Here is a 26,553-nt window from a genome sequence, read left to right as displayed (position 1 = left end):
CTTACAATGGGCAGTTCTTCCTCCCTGTCCCTGGCATTGTCTTCCATAACATCAGGAGTGTGGCTAGAGGCCCTTGCAGTGAAGACTGAGGTAAAGAAGTTATTAAGTACCTCAGCCTTTTCCTCATCACTTGTGACCATGTCACCAGTTTCCTTTCTGAGGGGGTCCACACCTTCCCTGGTCTTCTTCTTCCCATTAATATACCTGTAGAAGTTCTTAGTGCATAGGAAATTTTCCTGAAGCAGGCTATGAAACCAATGGTGTAGATAAAAGTGCCTGTGATGGAAAATTGCTTTACATTGCGATATGCTCCGTATGCTTACATGTAATCCTTATAGGGGCATTTGCTGTGACCTTGTTGGGTGGGGGATGAGCTAACCCATTAAGAGCTGTTTGGAGGGTGATAACACACTCCTTTGTGCTCTTTAATGACTGGGGGCGTGTCTGCTGTGGGTATTGTAAGCACTCTGTAAACACAAAGAGGGAGGGGTCGGGTTGTAATGACTGTGCCAGATCTCAGCCTGAGCCCCAGGCACAAGGGTTTGCCCCACCACCAGCAGTTCTACAGTTGACCCCTGATGCTCCTGCCAATGCAGTCTCTCTAGCACCAGTCACCACATGGAGGAAAAGAAGTCAAAAATCATCGCCAAGCACAGATGGTGAGGAAGGAACCTCAGCAGGCCCTAGCACCTCACAGAACCCAGCGGTAGATGAAGATGATTCAGACCAGGAAATAACTGTTACATCGCTGCCCAGAAAGGAACTAAGGCAAACTCGTCTGGTTTACGCAAGGAAAGAGGGTGAGCCAATACTAAGCTGGGCCCTGAGATGCTGGGACGAAGGGGTGGACACAGTGTACCTGGATAAGAGGGAGGCAAAGCTTTTAGGCTCCCTGACTCGTGATGCTGGTCTGGACACAGTTAGCAAAACTTGATGGAATACACACTCTCTGGGCCCGGATTCTGAACGCCATCAAGAGCCGGGACCGCTCAAGAGATGACCTGCCCTGGGCCCCAGTTAGATGGACAACTATGGAACAGGGCATTCAGTATCTGAGACAGATGGCTGTGTTGGAAATAATTTATGGGTATGGCCAGCTCCCTTTGGACCCATGAGACGGCCCTTTGTAAAGAAACTCACCCAGGGTGCTCCTCAGAAATATGCTCACACATTAGGAGGGGTACTCTTGACTGGACAGGATGGAAGTCCTAAAACTGTCTGTGAGTTTGCCAATGATTTAAGGGAATATGAGGACAGTGTAAATCAGAAACCCCTGATCTCAGCCATAGAAACTATGGCTAAAGACATTGTCAAAGAGATCAAGAGCTCCATGTCTGAACTGAAAAAGGGGAGCGATGCCTCCTTTCCCCCTTCTCCTTCAGAATGGGTCCAGGTTTCAGCAATCAGGAACAGGCGACCTTCCCCTAGGAGATCACCCCAAGCCAATCGGGGGATGTCAAGGGGGTCTCTGTGGAGGGTCCTCTGTAACCATGGAGAGGACATGGACACCTGGCATGGCCAACCCACCTCTGCCCACTGGAACAGGGTGCGGGAACTGCAAGGTGGGCACCATGGGGATAACTCATCCAGGAGAAGGGCTGCCCCAGTTTCCCGGAGTGGTCTCTCTCGCTCAAGAGACTCTTCCCCTAGTAACACAGGACCATGTGACAAGTGTGGACATTGCCGCCAGCATTAGAGGTGCCCTACCTCCAGCCAGGTGGAGGCCAGGGACAACAGAGTATACTGGGATGTGTATGTGAAATGGCCTGGCACTTCAGAAGCCCTGAAGTACCGAGCTCTGGTGGACACAGGGGCCAAATGCACCCTGATACCATCGGGGTACAAAGGGGCTGAGCCCATAAGCATTCAGGGAGTCACAGGAGGCTCACAAGACTTGACTGTACTGCAAGCTGAGATAAGCCTGACCAAGAATGAATGGGGAAAGCACGACATAGTGACTGGTCCAGATGCACCTTGCATTCTTGGCATTGACTTTCTGCGGGAGGGATGCTTCAAGGATGCTAGGGGGCACAAGTGGGTGTTTGGGGTAGCAGCTGTGGAGACTGCAGGCAAAGAACAGCTGTCCACCATGCCTGAGCTGTCGGATGACCCCTCCATAGTGGGCAGCCATAAGGTGCAGGATTTGAAGTTACCTATTGCCTCTCGCATAGTACATCGCAGGCAATACAGGACCAACAGAGACTCTCTGCACCCCATACATCAACTGATTTGATGACTGGAGAGCCAGAAGGTGATCGGCAGGGCTCACTCCCCCTTCAACAGCCTGATATGGCCAGTGCGGAAGGCAAATGGGGAATGGAGACTGACCGTGGACTACTGTGGCCTGAATGAAGTGACTCCGCTGATCAGCGCTGCCGTGCCGGACATGCTGGAGCTCCAGTACGAGCTGGAATCGAAGGTGGCCAAGTGGTATGCCACAATTGACATTGCGAATGCCTTTTTCTCCATTCCCATTGCAGAAGAATGCAGGCCACAGTTTGCTTTCACCTGGAGGGGAGTACAGTATCAATGGAATCGGTTGCCTCAGGGCTGGGTACATAGCTCAACCGTCTGCCATGAGGTGATCCAGTCTGCCTTAGAGAAAGGTGAAGCCCCTGAGCATCTCCACTCTGGATTTCCGGAGGGCGGACTTCAGGCTACTCAAGGAACTAATTCAGAGGGTTCCTTGGGATAAAGCCCTTAAAAACAAAGGGGTCCAGGAGAGCTGGTCCTACTTCAAGGAAGAATTGTTGAAGGCTCAGGGACAGGCTGTGCCAATGTGCCAGAAGATGAGACGCCGGGGCAGACGGCCAGCCTGGATGGTTAAAGAACTTTTAATGGAACTAAGGGAAAAAAAGAGGGTGTATCATCTTTGGAAGAGAGGGGAGGTAACCCATGAAAAATTTAAGGATGTTGCTAGGACTTGCAGGAAGAAAATTAGGGAGGCAAAAGCGCATTTGGAGCTTTGTCCGGCCTCTGCTGTGAAGGACAACAAAAAGTCCTTCTATAAATACATTAATAACAAGAGGAAGGGCAAGGGCAACCTCCACTCCTTGGCGGACGCGGGGGGGAACGTTGTGATAAGGGATGAGGAAAAGGCAGAGATACTTAACACCTTCTTTGCCTCAATTTTTACGAGCAGGACAGAATGTCTTCCTGACAGCTGGCCTGCAGAGCTGGCAGAAGGAGCCAAGGAGCTGCATAGTTTTCTGCTGTTCCAAAATGGGGTAGTTGGTGATCTGCTCAGCCGCCTGGATCCCCTCAAGTCCATGGGACCAGATGGGATCCATCCTAGGGTGCTGAGGGAGCTGGCAGAGGAGCTGGCCAAGCCGCTCTCCATCATTTTTCAGCAGTCCTGGCTCACTGGAGACATCCCACAGGACTGGAAGCTGGCCAACGTGGTGCCCATCCACAAGAAGGGCCGGTTGGATGAGCCAGGGAATTATAGGCCTGTCAGCCTGACCTCAGTGCCAGGCAAGATCATGGAACAGGTCATCCTGAGTGCAATAACACAGCACTTACAGGATGGCCAAGGGATCAGGCCTAGCCAACATGGATTTAGGAAGGGCAGGTCCTGCCTGACCAACCTGATCTCCTTCTACGAGCCGGTGACCTGCCTGGTGGATGTGGGGAGGCCTGTGGATGTAGTTTACCTGGACTTCAGCAAGGCCTTTGACACTGTCCCCCATAGCAAACTCCTGGCCAAGCTGTCAGCCCATGGCTTGGACAGCAGCACTCTGAGCTGGGTTAGGAACTGGCTGGATGGCCGAACCCGGAGAGTGGTGGTGAATGGTGTCACATCCAGCTGGCGGCCAGTCAGTAGTGGAGTCCCCCAGGGATCAGTGCTGGGCCCTATGCACTTTAACATCTTTATTGATGATCTGGATGAGGGTATTGAGTCCTTAATCAGTAAATTTGCTGATGACACCGAGCTGGGGACAGGAGTTGATCTGCTAGAGGGTAGAGAGGCTTTGCAGAGAGACCTCGACAGGCTGGACAGATGGGCAGAGTCCAACGGCATGAGATTTAACACATCCAAGTGCCGGGTTATGCACATTGGCCACAACAACCCCATGCAGAGCTACAGGCTGGGGTCAGAGTGGCTGGAGAGCAGCCAGGCAGAGAGGGACCTGGGGGTGCTGGTTGATGGTAGGATGAACATGAGCCTGCAGTGTGCCCAGGTGGCCAGGAGGGCCAATGGCATTCTGGCCTGCGTTAAGAACAGTGTGGCCAGCAGGAGCAGGGAGGTCATTCTGCCCCTGTACACTGCACTGGTTAGGCCACACCTCGAGTACTGTGTCCAGATCTGGGCCCCTCAGTTTAGGAAGGATGTTTACTTGCTGGAACGAGTCCAGAGAAGGGCAACGAAGTTGGTGAGGGGCTTGGAACACAAGCCCTATGAGGAGAGGCTGAGGGAGCTGGGGCTGCTTAGCCTGGAGAGGAGGAGACTCAGGGGTGAATTTATTGCTCTCTACAACTACCTGAAGGGGGGTTGTAAACAGGCAGAGGTTGGTCTCTTCTCCCAGGCAGCCAGCACCAGAACAAGAGGACACAGTCTCAGGCTGCACCAGGGGAAGTTCAGGCTGGAGGTCAGGAGGAAGTTTTACACAGAGAGAGTGATTGCCCTTTGGAATGGACTGCCCAGGGAGGTGGTGGAGTCGCCGTCACTGGAGGTGTTCAGGAAGAGACTTGACAGGGTGCTTGGTGCCATGGGTTAGTTGATTAGGTGGTGTTGGATGATAGGTTGGACGCGATGATCTTGAAGGTCTCTTCCAACCTGGTCTATTCTATTCTATTCTATTCTATTCTATTCTATTCTATTCTATTCTATTCTATCCTATCCTATCCTATCCTATTCTATTCTATTCTATCTGCAGTTCATCGATGACATCATTGTATGGGGTGAGACAGCAGAGGAAGTTTACCAGAAGGGTAAGAGGATAATTGACATCCTGCTGGAGCCTGGCTTTGCCATCAAGAGAAGCAAGGTGAAAGGGCCTGCCAGGGAGGTCCAGTTCCTGGGTGTTCAATGGCAGGATGGCCGTCGCCACATCCCTCAGGAGGTGGTGAACAGGCTAGCCACTATGGTGCAGTCCACAAACAAGAAAGAGACACAGTTGTTTTTGGGGCTTGTGGGCTTCTGGAAAATGCACATTCCCGGGTACAGTCAGATTGTGAAGCCTCTCTTCCATGTAACAAGGAAGAAAAATGATTTTGTGTGGGGACCTGAGCAGCAGGTGACGTTTGACCAGATCAAACGAGAGGTGGTCCATGCTATGGCTCTGGGACCTGTTCGAACTGGGCCAGAGATCAAGAATGTGCTGTACACTGTGGCTGGTGAGAATGGTCCTACATGGAGCTTGTGGCAGAAGGCTCCTGGTGAAACCAGGGGCAGGCCCCTAGGTTTCTGGAGTAAGGGGTCCAAAGGCTCTGAGGCCAACTACACCGCGACAGAGAAGGAAATCCTAGCTGCCTCTGAGGGCGTCCGGGCTGCCTCTGAGGTAATTGGGACTGAGTCACCTCTATTTCTAGCTCTGAGGCTTCCAGTCCTGACCTGGATATTCAAAGGGAGAGGCTCAACCCCACATCATGCCACAGATGCTACCTGGAGTAAGTGGATGGCCCTGATAACTCAGTGAGCTCAGATGGGGAACTTCGAACACCCTGGCATAGTGGAAGTGATCACCAACTGGCCAGAGGGTGCTGACTTTGCAATGCCACCAGAGCAGACAGTGACCCGTGCTGAGGAGGCTCCCCCATATAATGATCTCCCTGACAACGAGAAGGGCTATGCTCTATTTTCAGATGGGTCCTGCCGGCTTGTAGGAAGCAAGCGGAGATGGAAGGCAGCTGTCTGGAGCCCAACAAGACAAGTGGCGGAAGCAAGGGATGGAGAAGGCGAATCCAGTCAGTACGCAGAGGTAAAAGCTGTCCAGCTGGCCCTGGATATAGCAGAACGAGAGAAATGGCCAGTGCTGTACCTCTACACTGACTCCTGGATGGTAGCCAACGCCTTGTGGGGGTGGCTGAAGGAATGGAGGATTAATGGGTGGCGGAGAAAAGGGAAGCCTGTTTGGGTCGCTGACCTGTGGCAAGACATCGCTGCCCGCCTGGACAGGCTGCCAATGAAGGTACGGCACATCGATGCACACATGCCCAACAGCAGAGCCACAGAGGAGCACAAGCACAACCACCAAGCAGACCTGGCTGGTAATATCTCCCGAATAGATTTGGACTGGGAACACAAGGGCGAGCTGTTCTTAGCTTGCTGGGCCCATGTCACTTCTGGCCACCAAGGGAGAGATGCCACATACCGGTGGGCTCGGGACAGATCCGTGGACATCTCTATGGAGGCCATTTCACAGGTCATCCATGAGTGTGACATCTGTGCTGCCATCAAGCAGGCCAAGTGCATGAAGCCTCTGTGGTATAGGGGAGATGGCCGAAATATAAGTACGGAGAGGCCTGGCAGATCGACTACATCACCCTTCCTCGGTCTCACAGTGGCAAGCAGTACGTACTGACCATGGTGGAAGCAAGTACAGGGTGGCTGGAGAACTACCCTGTACCTCATGCCACTGCTCGCAACATCCTGGGCCTAGAGAGACATATCCTGTGGAGACACGGCACCCCCGGGAGGATTAAATCAGACAATGGAACCCACTTTAGGGACCATCTCATAAGGGACTGCGCAAAGGAACATGGGATTGAGTGGATTTACCACATCCCATACCATGCACCAGCTGCAGGGAAGGTCAAGCGCTACAATGGCTTGCTAAAGACCACCCTAAAAGCCATGGTGTTGGGGATTGTTTTGAGCAAGAGGGGACATGGGTCCCAGGAACACCTGTGCAATTCAGGCCTTGAAGAATTCTCTGTTGATAATATAGCGGTGGAGTAGGAGATGTGGGAAAGTGTTGATTTCTTGGTATGCTGAAGTCCAGCTGCCCCTGAGAAGGGAGGCAAGCAAGATAAGGAGGAGGCGAGATCTGGGAAAAAGAGCAATTAGACTGAGTAGAAAAATTCCAGAGAGTTGTGAAAACAATGATGTAACCTTTTAGAGAGAAACCAATAGTATGTGTTAAATTAGAATAGAATTAACTATGCATAAGATAAGACTATAAATAATGAAATGTGGAACAATAAAGTTGGATGATTACTATCACTCATATTGAGTGCTGTCGTCCCTGTCTCCATTCTCGTCAAGTGGCGCCTCGAACACGGACCCAATTCTGCGGGTACTCTGAGCCGTTTCGACGGGGATGACAGTGGAGACCGCACCCGGGAATTACGGGCGAGCCGACCGCGGAGGAAGGCTCGGGCGGGCCAGTCTTGGCGGGCCGAAATTGGCATGCCAGTGGAAAACGTCAGCAGGATGGAGTTGGCGGGCCAACGGCAGCTTGGGCAGGCCGGTATCGGCGGGCCTGAGGAAAGGAGCAGCGGACACCGGCGGGAAACGGAACGTGGCAGTGAAGTTCGCGGACGTCGGTGAATATGGAAAAAGAGGTAGCACTCTCCTTATTTCAATGCTTTTTAGAAAAGCGTAAGGTGGAGATATCGCCCAAAGTAATTCCTGGGCTTTCGGCCCATGGATCCGCTTTAGGGCATTTCCCTAGCGGAGACAGTTATTTTGATGAAGCTTGTTGGAGAGAATACGGGAGCAAGTTGTGGGACTTGGTAATAGATGGTGATAAAACTGCTATAAAACTGCAAAAGCCGTGGCGAGAATGCATAAACTGTATCAAAAAATATAATTTAGAACAGCGAATGGCTGCTGCAGTTACAGCGAATTTGTCAGAACGGGATGCAGAGCCAGTTGTATCTGAATTACAACCGAATGATATGTTTGAAAAGTATCGACTGATTGACCGGGGCCGCCCCCGATACATCTTGCGGCGACCACACCGCGTTTGCCAGCCGCCACCACTTCTGTTTCGCCTCAAGCAGAGAAAAAGCCGAAAAAGGGCAGCGAAACCTGTGCCTCAGTGTGTTCAATCCCGTTCATCAACATCGTCCTCTGACATTGCCAGCGAGGGCTTGGATTTGGAAGATTCAAACAGCGCCGACTTTGCTTTACAGCCCCCCTTAGAAACAATGGAGCGCTTGGAGGCTCGCAGTTACAGCATTCTTACGACCACACCCCTCCCGTGACCCCCGATGGCCCCTGCGGGCACCGACGGCTCCGACCGAGGCGGCACCAACAGCTCCGATGACACAGGCAGCACCGACCGTAGCGGTGGCCCCGGTGGCACGCACCAGTGTCGTAGGGTTGGAAGGGTAAGGCCAAGAAGCCTCCTCCCTCCCCCCTGTAAAGTAAAGGGAAAGAAAATTGAAGGGAAATGGAAAAAAAACTCACAGCTGAATTAGCAAAGCAATGAGTGCTGTATATTTACAAAGCAATGTAGGATATGCAGGGGAATATATACAAATTTACAATATTTAAATATATACAAAGATATAAAATAAAGTAGCACAGAAATGAGAATTCCCCCCTCTGCTGAGGGGGTTCCCCACCTCCGCTCTCCCCTCTCTCCCCCCTTTCCCCAGAGCGGGTTAGAAAGAGAGAGAAAGAGAAAAAAGTTAGAAGCAGTTATGTGTTAATTGGAAAGCAGTTAATACAGGCCTTTGCAGCTTATCAGTTTCAAGGCCAAAGCCTTGGCTGAAAGCCCAGCACAGAGAGGTGCTGCTCGGTAGAGGAGCGGAAGCAAGACTGATAGAAAAGTGCTGCAATGCCCAGGATACCCTCCTGCACTCCCAGTTCAGAAGGTGCTTCCTCCCACTCTACCAATGAAATTAGTTTAGATCCTTCTTTTTGTTTACCAACTTCCGTCCACCATATTCCCTTTCTTAAGGGGACAGGCTCAACCGGTCACAACCAGCGGACACCCCCCGGCGGTGGCTCGCACCAGCGGACCCCCCCCCAGCGGCTCCAGCTGCACTACACCACACCCCACACCCCCCAGCGGTTTCTGGTACAGCTATTGTCGATCATGGCTCTGTTCTGATTTAGAGAAACAGTGCTAATTTCTTCATTTCTGATTGTAATGTCTTTCAGAGATTTGTTATTTAGAGTTTTGCTAAGTTTTCCTGGGAAGCATAATGAATGGTAAACATTTGGTATTTACAGGTACTTAGTACATAGTAATTGCAGTAAGGTGTATGTACTTAGTAATGAGTTCAAATTGTAAGATTTTCTTTTGGTTCAAACCTTCTTAGTTGTCTGCCTAGGCATTTCAAAGGAGCTCCATGTAGTATAGTTAAGGTTTGTAGTAAATAGGTATTAATTTTAACAAGTATTCCTTCACTAATGTGCAGAAGAATCAAGACTAAGAGGAAACAGCATTTCCCATGAAGTCGAACATCGATCACAATAACTGTTATGATAATCTGGGATCAAAAGCATCAATCAGAAGAATGTAACACAGCATCATGTGAATTAGGACTGAATATTATGATTGGTTGATTGTTGTGTGATTAGAGAAAATGTTCATAGGGACTTATATGTTATCTCACCAGTTTGCTATAATTTTACACACCGAGAGGGAAAATCAAAACTCATAACAACACAACATGCATTTTCATTTTCGGTTGAAAACATCAACAAACAAATAAATAAATTAAAAAAAAAAAAAAGGGGGGGGGGGAAGAGATAATACCCCATAGCAAAAAAAAAAAAAGTTTTTTAATGGTACCAATAAGGGATCAGTATTACTAGGATGAGCAAAAACACATTATTATCGGTAATTTTATATTGGGCAAAGCAATGGAGCTCTTTTGCTCTTGCTGATTGTCTGCAAGTTTTCTGTCTGTGAAGCTAGAGCCTGGCCAGATCTACCTTTACAGATTAAAGAAATCTTGCTACCATTAAACAATTCATGATTTTTGACCATCCTAGAGAAAATAAAGATGCAACATAACCCTAAAGCAGATTGTAAAAGACAGTGCTAAGGATTGCATTTGTGTCTTAATCTCTGTGTGCAATGTGTTCAGGCATAATCAAGTCTTCTCTGTCAATAAGAAGAGTGAAATGTAAAGATCAGAACTATTAAGATCTAAGTTCTTCTTTACAATGTCTGTTATCTTTGACCATGTATTATGTCAGCTCTGTTAGAGCATTCTATCTAGTTCAACTTAAGCTTTGTGCCTTGTATAGGTAACATGGCCCAACATGACAGGCAATAATGAATTTTGTTTGAGCCTTCAGACTGTGGGTGAACCTTTTCAGACGTGTCTGATAGGGATACCCAGATTTGATGTAAATATGTTTGTTAATTATAGTAGTAATAATTGTAGTAATGAGAATGAAGTGGCAAATTGTAGTGCATTATTGATTAAGGGACTGACTCAGCGGTTACCGTATGATCCTGAAGAACTGCAATAATTGGGCTCTCAACAGGTTGGCAATGCATCGAGAAACTGGACTCGAATGTGTCTTGTGATTGGAGGTGTGTTTAAAGGACAGCAAGGTTTTGAGCAAGTGTTAGAAGGTTGGGGGAAAGTGCCAGTTGGGATACAAAGCAGCTCTCAGGGATGGACTGACGTTCGTCCCAAAAGACCATATAACGTGTATGGTGACTATTGTGGATGGAATGACAAAGCAACAATAAAAGGTCTCATCGAGCCAAAACTGTGGGGTGCATATGGAGCTCAAGATCTCAGTGCAGGGACTTCAACAATTAAGAACGAAAATATACCCCTTTTATGGAATAATCATATAGCAAAAGCATTGCCGCCAGGTATATTTTTGATTTGTGGAGATCATGCCTGGCAGGGAATTCCAGCTAACCCAGTGGGGGGTCCCTGTTATTTGGGGTCTTTATCCATAATAGCACCTTCTCAGACTCAGTGGTTAAAACTTTTAAAGCAAATAAAACAACGGAAAAAACGCACGATTGAGCAATTACCATCAAATTGTAATGACCAAGTGGAATTATGGGGGTATGCAATGAGAGCCTTTGTAAGTATAAGTGTGCCAGGTGCCGCTGCAGGAAAAACCTTAAGTGCAGTAGAAAAATTAGCGTGTTGGTCAGTAAAAAACGCAAATGTTACCACTCAGGTGTTAGAAGGCTTATTGTTAGATCAAAAATCATTGAAGCACGCATTACTGCAAAATTGTGCTGCAATTGATTTTTTGTTGTTGGCTCAAGGGCATGGATGCGAAGATTTTTAAGGAATGTGTTGTTTTAACTTGTCGGATCATGGAGTGTCGATGCATGCTGAGATTAGGTGGCTAAAGAATCATACGCACGCTGTTACAATTGTAAAAAGTCCCTGAGATGATTGGTTAAGATCAATGTTTGGGAATATGTCACAGTGGGTTATAAAATGGATAAAAGAAGCTTTAAGGTTTTTAGGTATTATTGTACTAATTTTGATTATTGTTAAACTTGTTTATAATTGTATAATGCAAAGTGTTCAAAGGATAACCTCCAAGGCCTTACTTGCACAAAAGAAATACGGGGGAATTTGTTGGGGATTGTTTTGAGCAAGAGGGGACATGGGTCCCAGGAACACCTGTGCAATTCAGGCCTTGAAGAATTCTCTGTTGATAATATAGCGGTGGAGTAGGAGATGTGGGAAAGTGTTGATTTCTTGGTATGCTGAAGTCCAGCTGCCCCTGAGAAGGGAGGCAAGCAAGATAAGGAGGAGGCAAGATCTGGGAAAAAGAGCAATTAGACTGAGTAGAAAAATTCCACAGAGTTGTGAAAACAATGATGTAACCTTTTAGAGAGAAACCAATAGTATGTGTTAAATTAGAATAGAATTAACTATGCATAAGATGAGACTATAAATAATGAAGTGTGGAACAATAAAGTTGGATGATTACTATCACTCATATTGAGTGCTGTCGTCCCTGTCTCCGTTCTCGTCACCATAGGGGGGTGGAACCTTCAGGAACTGGGAAAAGCACCTAGCTCAAGCCACTTGGTTAGTGAACAGCAGAGGATCTGTGAACCGAGCTGGTCCTGCCCAGTCTGACCTGCTGCAAACAGTGGATGGAGATGGAGTTCCTGTGATTGCTGAGAAGAACCTGCTGGGGAAGTCAGTGTGGGTTTTCCCTGCTGCTGGTGGGGGCAAATCAACCCGAGGGGTGGTCTTGGCTGAGGGTCCTGGTCACACGTACTGGGTCATGTTAGAAACTGGGGACACTCAGTGTATCCCACAGCGGAATGTGACTCTGGCTGAGGAGGGATGAAATCAGAGGAGGCAACACTCATCAATGTATTATAGTAATTGTGTGAATAGTTATAAGTTGTTCTAAGTTTCTCCCTCCTAGCTTACTAGAAGGACAGAACGTCTTCCAGACAGCTGGCCTGCAGAGTTGGCAGAAGGAGCCAGGGAGCTGCATAGTTTCCACTGTTCCATGAGCAGGAAGTTGGAGCTCTCCTCAGCCACTTGGATCCTCACAAGTCCATGGGACCAGATGGGATCCATCCTAGAGTGCTGAGAGAGCTGGCAGATGAGCTGGCCAAGCCAGTTTCCATCATTTTCCAGCAGTCCTGGCTCACTGGAGAGGTCCCAGAGGACTGGAAACTGGCCAACGTTGTGCCCATCCACAAGGAGGGCCGGTTGGATGAGCCAGGGAATTATAGGCCTGTCAGCCTGACCTCAGTGCCAGGCAAGATCATGGAACAGGTCATCCTGTGAGCAATCACACAGCACTTAGAGGATGGCCAAGGGATCAGGCTCAGCCAACATGGATTTAGGAAGGACAGGTCCTGCCTGACCAACCTGATCTCCTTCTATGATCAGGTGACCCACCTGGTGGATGTGGGGAGGCCTGTGGATGTAGTCTACCTGGACCTTAGCAAGGCCTTTGACACCGTCCCCCATAGCAAACTCCTGGCCAAGCTGTCAGCCCATGGCTTGGATGGGAGCACACTGCGATGGGTTAGGAACTGGCTGGAGGGCCGAGCCCAGAGAGTGGTGGTGAATGGTGCCACATCCAGCTGGCAGCCAGTCACTAGTGGTGTGCCCCAAGGATCAGTGCTGGGCCCCATGCTCTTTAACATCTTTATTGATGATCTGGATGAGGGCATTGAGTCCATCATCAGTAAATTTGCTAACGACACCCAGCTGGGGGCAGGAGTTGATCTGCTGGAGGGTAGAGAGGCTCTGCAGAGGGACCTCGACAGGCTGGACAGGTGGGCAGAGTCCAACGGCATGAGATTTAACACATCCAAGTGCCGGGTTCTGCACATTGGCCACCACAACCCCATGCAGAGTTACAGGCTAGGGTCAGAGTGGATGGAGAGCAGCCAGGTAGAGAGGGACCTGGGGGTACTGGTCGATGGTAGGATGAACATGAGCCTGCAGTGTGCCCAGGCAGCCAAGAAGGCCAATGGCATCCTGGCCTGCATCAAGAACAGTGTGGCCAGCAGGAGCAGGGAGGTCATTCTGCCCCTGTACACTGCACTGGTTAGGCCGCACCTTGAGTCCTGTGTCCAGTTCTGGGCCCCTCAGTTTAGGAAGGATGTTGACTTGCTGGCGCGTGTCCAGAGAAGGGCAACAAAGTTGGTGAGGAGTTTGGAACACAAGCCCTATGAGGAAAGACTGAGGGAGATGGGATTGCTCAGCCTGGAGAAGAGGAGACTCAGGGGTGACCTTATCACTCTCTACAACTACCTGAAGGGAGGTTGTAGACAGGCGGATGATGGTCTCTTCTCCCAGGCAGCCAGTACCAGAACAAGAGGACACAGTCTCAGGCTGCACCAGGGGAGGTTCAGGTTGGATGTTAGGAAGAAGTTCTATACAGAAAGAGTGATTGCCCATTGGAATGGGCTGCCCAAGGAGGTGGTGGAGTCAACGTCATTGGAGGTGTTCAGGAGGAGACTTGATGGGGTGCTTGGTGTCATGGGTTAGTTGTTTAGGTGGGTTGGATTGATTGATGGGTTGGACGTGATGATATTGAAGGTCTCTTCCAACCTGGTTTGGTTTATTCTGAATAAAGGGTTTGGTTTAATACCAGCCTAGCATCCAGGACTCAACGTACCCACTGCACACCGACCCAGAGAGCTCCTGCATCATCTCACCTGCACCTGTTCCAGATGTCTCTACAGCAACAGACTGTTCCTGATTTTTTTGTTTCCCTTTCAAAGACAGACTGATTCCTGATTCTTCTCCACATGCCTGCCCAGTTCAAGCACCACCTACAGTGACCATCACCAGAGAGAGAGAGAGACTGCCCTGGGAGAGAGCGAGCTGGGATAACAAGGGACTTGCACCAAAGATTCAAATACCACGTGTCAAAATTTCATGAAGGAGCTGTGGCAGGAGAGAGGAAGTGGAACAGAGGGGTGGATTGTGGTGGGTTAACGCCCTTTCTGAAAACAAAAAACAAAGCAGGGTGGAGGGCTTGTGGGTACTTTACTCTCCCTGCAAGGAGTTTCCCCCTGGTAAAGCTGAGTCTGTTCCACTCCCCCCTCCCTGCCCAGCTAGGGTATAAAAAGCAGGACATCATAGCTGTTGGATCTCCTTTTGGCTCCTGCCTCTGCTGGATGAGAGCTACTGCAGCTGCCCTCCTGCTCCTCAGCCACGTGGCCAGACATGATCCTTTTCCCTGCTGCCTCCGTGCCTCCTCAGAGAAAGACTGGTTTTGTATTATTCTTTGTCTGTCCCCCTCCCATCCATTCTTGTTCCTTGCCCTTGTGAACTTTTCCGGTTATTGTCATATATATAGTTTATATATATATATATATAGTTTCTGGGGACTTGAGCTACTGTATTTTCAAGCTGTTGTGCCACAGCAGCTTGGTCTGAGTGTGCTGGGTTGAGGCCCCCTTCCCCACCACTGGCAACAATAAACACTCAGACAAACGGATTGCAAAAGTGATGGAAAGTTTAAATAGAAAGCAGTGAACATTTACAAAAAGCCAAAAGCACAGTGACAAAGAAAGATCCCAAAACAGACCCAGAGAGATCCCATCCCCACCTGAGGGTACACCCAAAACCCCCAGGGCTCCTTCTTCCCCCCCCCCATTACTAGGCTAGTCTCAGCTGGCCAGGTCTGAGACTGCCCATCCCCCCGTGGCCTTGGGCCTAGTCAGGCCCAAAGACAGGAGGCATCTCCCCCAGTTACCGGCTGATGGAGGAGGAAGAGAAGAGAAAGTGCTAGACTCCACACTGTATCTTATAGTGGTGCAAAGAATTGTGGTAGGAAATACTACATAATTTCCTGTGTCCACCCCTCTGGGCGGGACTTCTGGACACAGGAAGTAAACATTGCAGGGGGGCACCCAGCTCAAACTGCAACACTGAGATAGGAGAGGAACATCCCTTTGGTACTAGGTGGGATGGCCGAAGTCTATTGGGCAAAAGCAGATCAGAGCACATCATTTGTTGTCACTCACTTGATCAGTGCTGCACGGTGGAACACGTAAAGCTCATGACTGAGTCTGGATGTAAAGGAAGGCACAACCCAAACAAAACTCCGGAGCAGGTGGGGCTCTGGGACATGATGTGGCACTAGGATGACACAGAAGTCTTTGTCCTGAAGAAAAATTGTAGACAATAAAGGCTCTTAGTGATCTCATTGTAAACCTTACAGAAAAGCTTCTGACTAGAGGGGACAGGAAAACTGAATGCAGTGCTTATAACATGTGTGTGCTCCAAGTGTGGCTCTACCTAGATGGCTTGGCTCCAGGGCTGCAGAGGAACCGAGGAGCCCAACATTAATTTGGCTCACAGTGATGGGCCTTTTAGATACCATATTGAAGATTTATTTAATACCTGATATTCCCCATCACCCCTCCTCTTTTCTTCCTCAGCAGAATAGAATATTCCAGTTGGAAGGGACCTGCAATGACCATCTAATCCAAATGCCCAGCAGCAGCACTATTAGGGTTACCATTTTCCCTCCAAAGGTACTTTTTTTCCTACCTTACTCTTCTTTCACAGTAAAATCTCAGGACAATGTATGCCTGTAGTGGGTTGAGAGTGGCTTTCTCTCCCCCACAAAGAGGAAAAAAAACAACCAGATAACTCAGCCTGAGAAGCGGAAGGAATGCTATATTTTACAAGCAATGTGGAAAGGCAGGTTAGATATACACAACATATACAGTATTTACAATATATGCACAGAAATATACAGCAAAGAAAAAAAAAAGAATACAGGAACGAAATTCCCTCCTCCAGACAGAGGAGGGTTCCCCCCCTGCACCCCACTCTCTCCCCCTACCTCCCTTTTTTCCCAAAAAGGGTTAGAAAGAGAGAAAAAGGTAATTAATAAGGATGAAATTTGGTTAGGCCTTAAAAGCGCATGCAGTATTAGTGCTTATCTGGTATCCAAGGTCAAAACTCCAGCTGCTCAGAAGCAGACAGGCTGGAAAAACAGGACAGAGAGAAACTGAGAAAAATTCCAACTGAACTCAAACTTAAAGTTGCATTCTACCAATGGAATTTGTTTAGAATATCTGCTTTCATTATTATTCCAAAACATTCAGCCAGAGTGTCCCAGCACTGTCCCTTTCTTAAAGGCACAGCCTCAAACAGTCACAGTCCACCCCTTCTAAACGATTTCACTGGCTGTTCATACTGTCCATCCAATCTAAAACAATATTTACAGTTCATAAGTAAAGTTCATAGTCCATTCCGGCTATACTCAGATGTGGATGATTCAGAAGTCCAAGAAAATCAGCAAACAAGAAAAATGAAAAACAGTTTGTCTCTTCACAGACGAGCAAAGAAAAGGGATACAAGGATTCTCAGGGTCTCTTAGTTGACTCAGAGCTCTCAGAGTTTGTGCACCGTAGAGTCCTCATAGATTCTTCCTTTGGACGCGATGTAGCTGTACAACAGTCTGAAATTAAACTCTTTCAGCTAAAGTTAAATTTCTTTGTGGAATACACTGAATTTCACTATTCTCTTGCATTACCCAATAAGTGTGACCCGGACCTTCAGCTGAAACCACCCCTCAGACAGGTTTAGCCCCTCCTGAGGGAGAAAATACCCAAACAGTTTTACCTAGCAGATTTTTTTCTCTAACAACAGGAACTCTATCACCTTCTACTTTCTGTAGCAGATCTGAATGTGCCGGTCCAGCTCGATTCACTGAACCTCTACTATTTACCAGCCAGGTTGCTTGTGCTAAATGTTTTTCCCAGTTTTTCAAAGATCCACCCCCCATGGCTTTAAGAGTGGTCTTTAACAAGCCATTGTAGCATTCAGTCTTCCCTGCAGCTGGTGCATAGTGAGGAATATGGAATATCCACTCAATACCGTGCTCTTTTGCCCAGCTCTTTACAAGGTTGTTTTTGAAATGAGTTCCGTTGTCTGACTCAATCCTCTCTGGAGTTCCTTGTCTCCACAGGATCTGTTACTCCAGACCGAGAATGGTGTTGCGTGCAGTTGCATGTGGAACTGGATAAGTTTCCAACCATCCAGTGTTTGCCTCTACCATAGTAAGCATGTATTGCTTACCAGAACGAGAACGTGGTAATGTAGTCAATCTGCCAAGCTTCACCATACTTGTACTTGGACCATCTGTCACCATACCACAAGGGCTTAAGTCGTTTTGCCTGCTTAATAGCAGCACAAATGTCACAGTCATGGATGACTTGTGTGATAGCATCCATGGAAATGTCTATGGATCAGTCACGAGCCCATTGGAATGCTGCATCTCTGCCTTGATGTCCTGACGAGTCATGAGCCCACCGAGCTAAGAATATCTCACCTCGGTGTTTCCACTCGAGATCAAGATTAGAGTCCATGTCTACTTGAGAAACTCTTGCAGCTAGATCTGCCTGATGGTTGTGTTGCTATTCCTCAGTAGCTTTGCTCTTAGGAATGTGAGCATCAATGTGTCTCACTTTCACTGGAATTCTCTCGACTCGATCAGCAATGTCCTGACACATTTCAGCTGCCCAAATGGGTTTTCCTTTCCTCTGCCAACCATTCTTCTTCCAGTTCTTTAGCCCACCCCACAGAGCATTGGCTACCATCCATGAGTCGGTGTAGAGATAAAGCTTTGGCCATCTCTCATGTACAGCCATGTTGAGAGCTAGATGGACAGCCAGAGGGTTCCAGCACTGTCCCTTTCTTAAAGGCACAGCCTCAAATGGTCACAGTGCCTGTCTGGTAGTCTTTTGCACATTTGCAGCCAAGTGAGACCACAGCTAGAGCAGCATGCCCTGAAATCCTGACCAAGCAGCCAATGTGTAGAGACTGACATGAATCCATGGGTGTGGTGATGTCCAGCTTGTCCTGCATGAATCTGGCACTGCTGGGGTGTATGCACTATGCACACCTGTGACCGTTTGAGGCTGTGCCTTTAAGAAAGGGAATATGGTGGACGGAAGTTGGTAAACGGAAAGAATAATCTAAACTAATTTCATTGGTGAAGTGGGAGGAAGCACCTTCTGAACTGGGAGTGCAGGAGGAGTATCCTGGGCACTCCGGCACTTTATCTTTAGTCTTGCTTCTGCCTCTTCTTTGGGCAGCAGCTTTCTGTGCTGGGCTTTCTGCCAAGACTTCGGCCTTGAAACCGATAAGATAGAAGGCCTGTATTAACTGCTTTCCAATTAACACAAAACTGCTTTTAACTTCTTTCTTTCTCTTTCTCTCTCTTTTCTGACCTACTCTGGGGAAAGGGGGGAGAGAGGGGAGAGAGGAGGTGGGGAACCCCCTCGGCAGAGGGGGGAACTCTCATTTCTGTGTTACTCTGTTGTATATCTTTGTATATATTGTAAATATTGTAAATTTGTATATGTTCCCCTGCATATCCTACATTGCTTTGTAAATATACAGCTCCACTGCTTTGCTAATTCATCTTGTGAGTTCTTTTTTCCTTTCCCTTCAATTTTTCATTCCCTTTACTTTACAAGGGGGGAGGGAAGAGGCTTCTTGGCCTTACTCTTCCATCCCTCGACATTTTTTTTCTTGGCGTACCCAATGTGCGGCAGATAATTAGTTTAATTTATTACTTGATTGATTTAGTGTTTTCCAGCTGAATTAGCAAACATGAAGGTGTTGTGGTTTGTGGAGAGATTATTCTTTTCAATTTTTGGGACTCTGGTTTACAGATATTGTTTGGGTCTGATTTTGGATTACCTGGGTAAATATTTGGTGCGGACAATTTATATGTGGGTTATGTATAGAGTTAGATTATGGTATGGAAGATGTATGGATTTCCTATGGTCAGTGAGATACAGGAATGTTACCTCCACCACTCTCCCAATTAAGATTAAGGGTTTTAGGATTCCGCCTGAGGAGAGAGTAACTTTAGGTGATGCCTGGGATCCAAAGGTGATTTATTTGGTGTCTATAATTCTGCTGCTGGTGATAACTAATGTGTATTCTCTATATTCCTGGCGTCGGGAGAAAAAGGTGTTCAGGGCATGTTTTGTTATTAAAACTAGATCAAAAAGAAAACGCCGTGGCTCTGGATCAGTCCCAGAGTCATCTAGTGATGAGGAATGTGCAGAATTTGTGTCAGCTAAAAAGAAGGCTAAAAAGTTAATTGGTAAAGCAGCTCTAAATGACTTTTCTGCTGATTCTGGCAAGCTGCCAAGGGCATCAGCTGGTATCAACATGGCGCCTGCTCCTTCTCCTCCTTCTTCTTCTCCGTCGGCCATTAATGGAGCAACATCATTTCCGCCCACTCCCTCGGTGGGACCGGAAGTCACTGCCCCAGCAGCTGATTTATCTCAGGACCTGTCAGCTTCCATTAAGGTGGCTGTAAATTCAAACACAGCTCCAGTTAAGGTGGCTGTTTTAAAGACTAGAGGTGGAAAGGGCAAAGATGGAGAAGAATATCCTCAGGGCAATCAGGAGGAAGTATTCCAAGCTCACGACCCTAGACTTTAGGCGTGCAGATTTTGATCACTTCAGGGATCTGCTAGCCAAAGTGTCGTGGGACAAAGCCCTGGAGGGAAGAGGGACCCAGGACAGCTGGTCAGTATTCAAGGACCACCTCCTCTGTGGCCAGGAGCTCTGTATACCAACAAAGAGAAAAGCAGGTAAGAATGCTAGGAGGCCTGCCTGGATGGGCAATGAGCTACTAGACACACTATTACTTAAAAGGAAACTCTACAGGAAGTGGAGAGAAGGACAGGTAGAACAGGGGGAATATAAGGAAGCTGCCCGAGCAGCAAGAGTCCTGGTTAGGAAAGCCAAAGCAGAGTTTGAATTGAATCTAGACAGGAAGATTAAAGGGAACACTAAGAACTTTTACAGGTATATTAATGGGAAGAAGAAGACTAGGGAAGGTGTGGGCCCCCTCAGAAAGGAAAATGGTGACATGGTCACAAGTGATGAGGAAAAGGCTGAGGTACTTAATAACTTCTTTACCTCAGTCTTCACTGCAAGGGCCTCTAGCCACACTCGTGATGTTATGGAAGTCAAAGCCAGGGACGGGGAGGAAGAACTGCCCATTGTAAGTGCAGATCAGGTTCGTGATCATCTGAAGAACCTGAAAGTGTTCAAGTCCATGGGACCCGACGGGATACACCCACGGGTACTGAGAGAACTGGCAGATGAGGTTGCTAAACCCCTCTCTATTATATTTCAAAAGTCATGGCAATCTGGGGAAGTCCCCACAGACTGGAAAAGGGGAAACATTGCCCCCATCTACAAAAAGGGTAAGAAGGAGGAACCAGGGAACTACAGGCCAGTCAGTCTCACCTCTGTGCCTGGAAAGATCATGGAGCAGATCCTCCTGGAGACACTACTGGCTCAAAAGAATAGTGAAGAGGTGATTTGGAGCAGTCAGCATGGCTTTGCCAAGGGCAAATCCTGCCTGACCAACCTGGTGGCCTTCTATGAGCAGGTGACAAAATTAATAGATGAGGGGAGAGCAACTGATGTCGTTTACCTGGACCTGAGCAAAGCCTTTGACACTGTCCCGCACCACATCCTGGTCTCCAAACTGGTGACACATGGGTTTGATGGGTGGACCACTAGATGGATAAGGAACTGGCTTGATGGCCGCACCCAAAGAGTGGCTGTCAATGGGTCCATGTCCCAGTGGAGGCCAGTGACAAGCGGAGTCCCTCAGGGATCAGTCCTGGGACCTCTCTTATTCAACATCTTTGTGGGTGACATGGACAGTGGCATTGAGTGCACCCTCAGCAAGTTTGCTGATGACACCAAGCTGTGTGGTGCAGCAGACACGCTGGAGGGAAGGGAGGCCATCCAGAGGGACCTTGACAGGCTGGAGAGGTGGGCACTGGCCAACCTCATGAAGTTCAATAAGAGCAAGTGCAGGGTCCTGCATCTGGGTCGAGGCAATCCCAGGCACAAATACAGGCTGGGCAGTGACTGGCTGGAAAGTAGCCCTGAGGAGAGAGACTTGGGGGTGCTGGTGGACAAAAAGCTCAACATGAGCTCTCAGTGTGCACATGCAGCCCGCAAAGCCAATCAGATCCTGGGCTGCATGAGGAGAAGTGTGGCTAGCAGGTCGAGGGAGGTGATCCTCCCCCTCTACTCAGCCCTGGTGAGACCCCACCTGGAGTACTGTGTCCAGTTCTGGAGCCCCTATTACAAGAGGGATGTGGAGGTGCTGGAAGGTGTCCAGAGAAGGGCCACAAGGATGATCAGAGGGCTGGAGCACCTCTCCTATGAGGGCAGACTGAAGGAGTTGGGGCTGTTCAGTCTGCAGAAGAGAAGGCTCCGAGGTGACCTAATTGTGGCCTTCCAGTATCTGAAGGGGGCCTACAGGAAGGCTGGGGAAGGACTTCTCAAGATCTCAGGTAGTGATAGGACTAGGGGGAATGGAATGAAGCTGGAGGTGGGGAGATTCAGGCTAGATGTGAGGAGGAGGTTCTTCACCATGAGAGTGGTGAAGCCCTGGAATGGGTTGTCCAGGGAGGTGGTCGAGGCCCCGTCCCTGGGGGTGTTTAAGAGTAGGCTGTATGAGGCTCTGGCCAGCCTGATCTAGTGTGGGGTGTCCCTGCCCATGGCAGGGGGGTTGGAACTAGATGATCCTTGTGGTCCCTTCCAACCCTGAATGAAACTATGAAACTATGAAACTAAGAAGAGCTGGAGACTGATCCTGGTGAGGGGCCCTCTACTCTAAAGGATCCTTCTGAGGAGGAAGAGAAGGTTTGTTTTAAAGATCTAGCTATCCTAGTGAGATCAAAGCAGGATAGAAATGAAGTTAGGAAGGCAGCTGGCAAAGGTGGTTCTCAGCTTAAAGAGATCCTTAGGAGAATGATAGCAGGATTATATGGACAAAAAAACTTCAGGGAGACGAAGAGGAAGATGATATTTCAGAGTGTTCGTCACCACGTCAGGAATTGTGAAATGTCCGTAAAGATTTCACCAGGGCAGATAAGGAGCCAGTTCTAGCTTGGCTTAGTAGGTGTTATGATACAGGTGTTCCAGCTCTAACAGTTGGAGACAAGTCAGCAGCTCAGTTAGGAACTCTCTCAAGGGATAATGGAATAGATAGACATCTAGGCAGGGCTCTCGGTAAGGTTAATCTGTAGATGCGCCTTTTAATGGCGGTTGCCCTGAGATACCCTTCCCGAGATGATCTTCCATGGAATCCTAAACCCTGGACTACCATAGATGAGGGAATTAAGCGCTTGAGAGAATTTGCTCTTAGAGAGCTACTCTATGGTGAACATGAAACTCTGAATCCTGATCACATTCCTGTGGGTATTGGTCTTGCTAAAATATCATCAAACTCGCTCCTTCCAATTATGCAAACATTCTGGCAAGCAGAATTGTGTCAAGAAATTACGGTGGAGCTTCTCCTACGGTTGGCCAATTCAGTGATCAAATGAGACAATTGGAGGATAGCATGACACGTGTTTCTTTGGTTTCAGCCATTGAAACTCTGTCTGGAAAAATTGAGAATTGCATGAGAGAGTTAAAAGATGAATTTAGAAATTCCATATCCCAATTGGCACAAAGGGATAATTTCAATTCTTCCTCCAGGTGGATACAAGTTTCATCTGTGAGGAATACACGTCCTCCAAGGAGGTCATTCCAAAACAGGACATTCCAAAACAGGTAATTTCAAAACAGACCACCAAGGCAATCACGTAGAACTATTTGGATAACTCTGCGTGATCAGTTTGGTGAGAACATGAACCGCTGGGATGACCAACCAACTTCTAATCTTTTCAGGAGACTGAGAGAACTGCAAAGTGGCAGAACCCGAGGTAGCAATACCAGAAGGGTAGCTGTTACTTCCACAGTTCCCGAGAACAACCCCAGTAGCTCCAACAGTGGCTCCAGTTATTACATGCAAATTTATAACATGCAAACTATGTGCAATGCACATGTGCGCATGTTCCCCATAACTAGGGGTGCCCTGCCTCCCGCCAGGGGGAGGAGAGGGATAACAGATTTAATAGAATCTATTGGGATGTTGTGGCCGGTTGACGTTGCCCCCTTAAGAAAGGGAATATGGTGGACGGAAGTTGGTAAACGGAAGGAATAGTCTAAACTATTTCATTGGTAAAGTGGGAGGAAGCACCCTCTGAACTGGGAGTGTAGGAAAGATATCCTGGGCACTCCGGCATTTTATTTTCAGTCTTGCTTCCGCCTTTTCTTCGTGCAGCAGCTCTGCCTGTGCTGGGCTTTCTGCCACGGCCTCGGCCTTGAAGACCAGATAACAGCCAGTATTAACTCTTTTCCAATTAACACAAAACTGCTTTTAACTTCTTTCTTTCGCTCTCTCTCTCTTCTAACCCAATCTGGGGAAAGGGGGGGGAAGAGGGGAAAGAGGAGGTGGGGAACCCCCTCTCTTCCGAGGGGGTTACTCTCATTTCTGTGTTACTCTGTTGTATATCTTTGTATATATTGTAGATATTGTAAATTTGTAAATATTCCCCTGCATACTCTACATTGCTTTGTAAATATAGCTCCACGGCCTTGCTAATTCAGCTTGTGAGGTTTTTTTTCCTTTCCCTTCAAGTTTCTTTCCCTTTACCTTACAAGGGGGAAGGGAGGAGGCTTCATGGCCTTACCCCTTCCAAACCCACCACAGATGTGTACATCCAGTGGCCTGGCACTTCACAATTTCGGAAGTACAGGGCCTTGGTTGACACAGGAGCTCAGTGCACCATAATGCCATCAAATTATCAGGGATCAGAGTCCATAACTATTCTGGGAGTCACTGGTGGATCTCAAGAGTTAAGTAAGGTGGAGGTTAATATAAGTTTAACTGGTAAACAATGGAGGAAGCATACAGTTGTGGCCGGACCTGATGCACCTAGCATTTTGAGAATTGATTTTCTGAGAGAAGGGCGTTTCAAAGACCCTAGAGGTTACAAATGGGCTTTTGGAGTAGCTTCTATAGAAATTGATGGACAAAAATTGAAGCTATCTGCCAGACCTGAGCTTTCTGATGAATCTGCAGTTGTGGGACAACATAAGAGACAGGACATTAAATTGCCGGTTGCTTCTCAGACTGTGCATCACAGACAATACAGAATCATCCGTGACTCTTTGTTGCCCATTCAGAATCTGATTCGTCAGTTGGAGAGTCAGAAAGTCGTCAGCAAAACCCATTCACCTTTCAACAGTCCAGTGTGGCCTGTGTGGAAACAGAATGGAGACTGGCGTCTGACGGTAGACTACCGAGCCCTAAATGAAGTGACACCACCTATGAGTGAAGCAGTACCAGACATGATGGAGCTACAGTATGAGCTGGAATCCAAAGAGGCCAAATGGTACGCTACCATAGACATTGCTAATGCCTTTTTCTCTATTCCCATAGCAGAGGAATGCAGGCCTCAGTTTGCTTTCACCTGGAGAGGAATCCAGTACACTTTCAACAGACTGCCAATGGGCTGGATCCACAGCTCAAGCATCTGTCATGCAGAGATCCACGATGCTCTGGAGAAAGGAGGTGCTCCAGAACACATCCAGTTCATCGATGAGATCATCGTCTGGGGTAAAACTGCTGAGGAAGTCTTCGAGAAAGGTAACAAAATCATTGACATTCTTCTGAATGCAGGTTTTGCCATCAAGCGAGACAAGGTGAAAGGACCTACCACAGAAATTCAATTTCTGGGAGCGCGGTGGCAAGATGGACGCCGACACATTCCAGTGGATGTGGTAAATAGAGTCTCTACCATGGCAAATCCCACCAACAAGCAAGAGACCCTACGTTTCTTGGGGATAATGGGATTTTGGAGACTGCACATTCCTGGATACAGTCAGATTGTGAAACCTCTGTATGATGTGACTCGAAAGAGAAACCATTTCCACTGGGGACCTGAACAACAAGCAGCCTTTGACCAGATAAAGCAAGAGGTAGTTCAAGCGATGGGTCTGGGACCTGTCCGAGATGGTCCAGACATTAAGAACGTTTTGTACACAGCTGCAAGTGACAATGGTCCAACCTGGTGCTTGTGGCAAAAAGCTCCAGGTGAGACACGTGGACGACCTCTTGGTTTCTGGAGTCGAGGTTACAGAGGTTCAGAGGCTAATTATACTCTAACAGAGAAAGAAATCTTAGCTGCCTATGAAGGAGTAAAAGCATCTTCTGAAGTGATTGGAACTGAATCACAACTTATCTTAGCTCCCAGATTACCAGTTTTTAATTGGATGTTCAAAGGCAAAGGCTCCACACCACATCATGCCACAGACTCAACCTGGTCTAAGTGGATGGCTCTGATAACACAGAGAGCTCGAATGGGAAATCTCAAAAGACCTGTTCTAGTGGAGGTGATCTCAAGTTGGCCTGAAGGCATCAACTGTGCTAAACCTCCAGAGGAGAAAGTAACTCGTGCTGAGGAAGCTCCTCCTTACAATGACCTTTCTGATGATGAAAAGAAATACGCTTTGTTCACAGACGGTTCCTGTCGTCTTGTTGGAAACAAGCGAAGGTGGAAGTCTGCAGTGTGGAGTCCAACACGCCGAGTTGCAGATGCAAAAGATGGAGAAGGAAGAATCCAGTCAGTTCGCAGAGGTAAAAGCTGTCCAGCTAGCTCTCGACGTGGCTGAACGTGAGAGATGGCCAAAGCTTTATCTCTACACCGACTCGTGGATGGTAGCCAATGCTCTATGGGGTTGGCTAAAGAACTGGAAGAAGAGTGGTTGGCAGAGGAAAGGAAAACCCATTTGGGCAGCCAACCTATGGCAGGACATTGCTGATCGAATCGAGAGAATTCCAGTGAAAGTGAGACACATCGATGCTCACATTCCTAAGAGCAAAGCTACTGAGGAACAGCAACACAACCATCAGGCAGATCTAGCTGCAAGAGTTTCTCAAGTAGACATGGACTCTAATCTTGATCTCGACTGGAAACACCGAGGTGAGATAGTCTTAGCTCGGTGGGCTCATGATTCGTCAGGACATCAAGGCAGAGATGCAACATACCAATGGGCTCGTGACAGATCCATAGACATTTCCATGGATGCTATCACACAAGTCATCCATGACTGTGACATTTGTGCTGCTATTAAGCAGGCAAAACGACTTAAGTCCTTGTGGTATGGTGACAGATGGTCCAAGTACAAGTATGGTGAAGCTTGGCAGATTGACTACATCACTCTACCACGTTCTCGTTCTAGCAAGCAATACGTGCTTACTATGGTAGAGGCAAACACTGGATGGTTGGAAACTTATCCAGTTCCACATGGAACTGCACGCAACAC

At 48.0% G+C, this 26,553-nt stretch overlaps 1 protein-coding gene across 1 annotated transcript in view; it reads right to left on the bottom strand.

Moving 5' to 3' along the window:
• The window catches only part of CFAP61 (cilia and flagella associated protein 61), a gene marked incomplete at its 5' end in the record, with an annotated part of 345,444 nt that overhangs the window by 197,861 nt on the left and 121,030 nt on the right, over window positions 1-26,553 (bottom strand). Inside the window, 1 exon segment of the mRNA XM_068142941.1 lies at window positions 15,351-15,490. Coding sequence (XP_067999042.1) covers window positions 15,351-15,490 — 140 coding nt within the window.

Source organism: Melanerpes formicivorus, unplaced genomic scaffold, assembly GCF_026170545.1.
Source record: "Melanerpes formicivorus ecotype bairdi unplaced genomic scaffold, bMelFor1.0.p_v2 SCAF_9, whole genome shotgun sequence".
Taxonomy (NCBI): Eukaryota; Metazoa; Chordata; class Aves; order Piciformes; family Picidae; genus Melanerpes; species Melanerpes formicivorus.
Note: the sequence above shows the minus strand (reverse complement) of the source record. Positions and strands in the feature narration are given on the sequence as shown.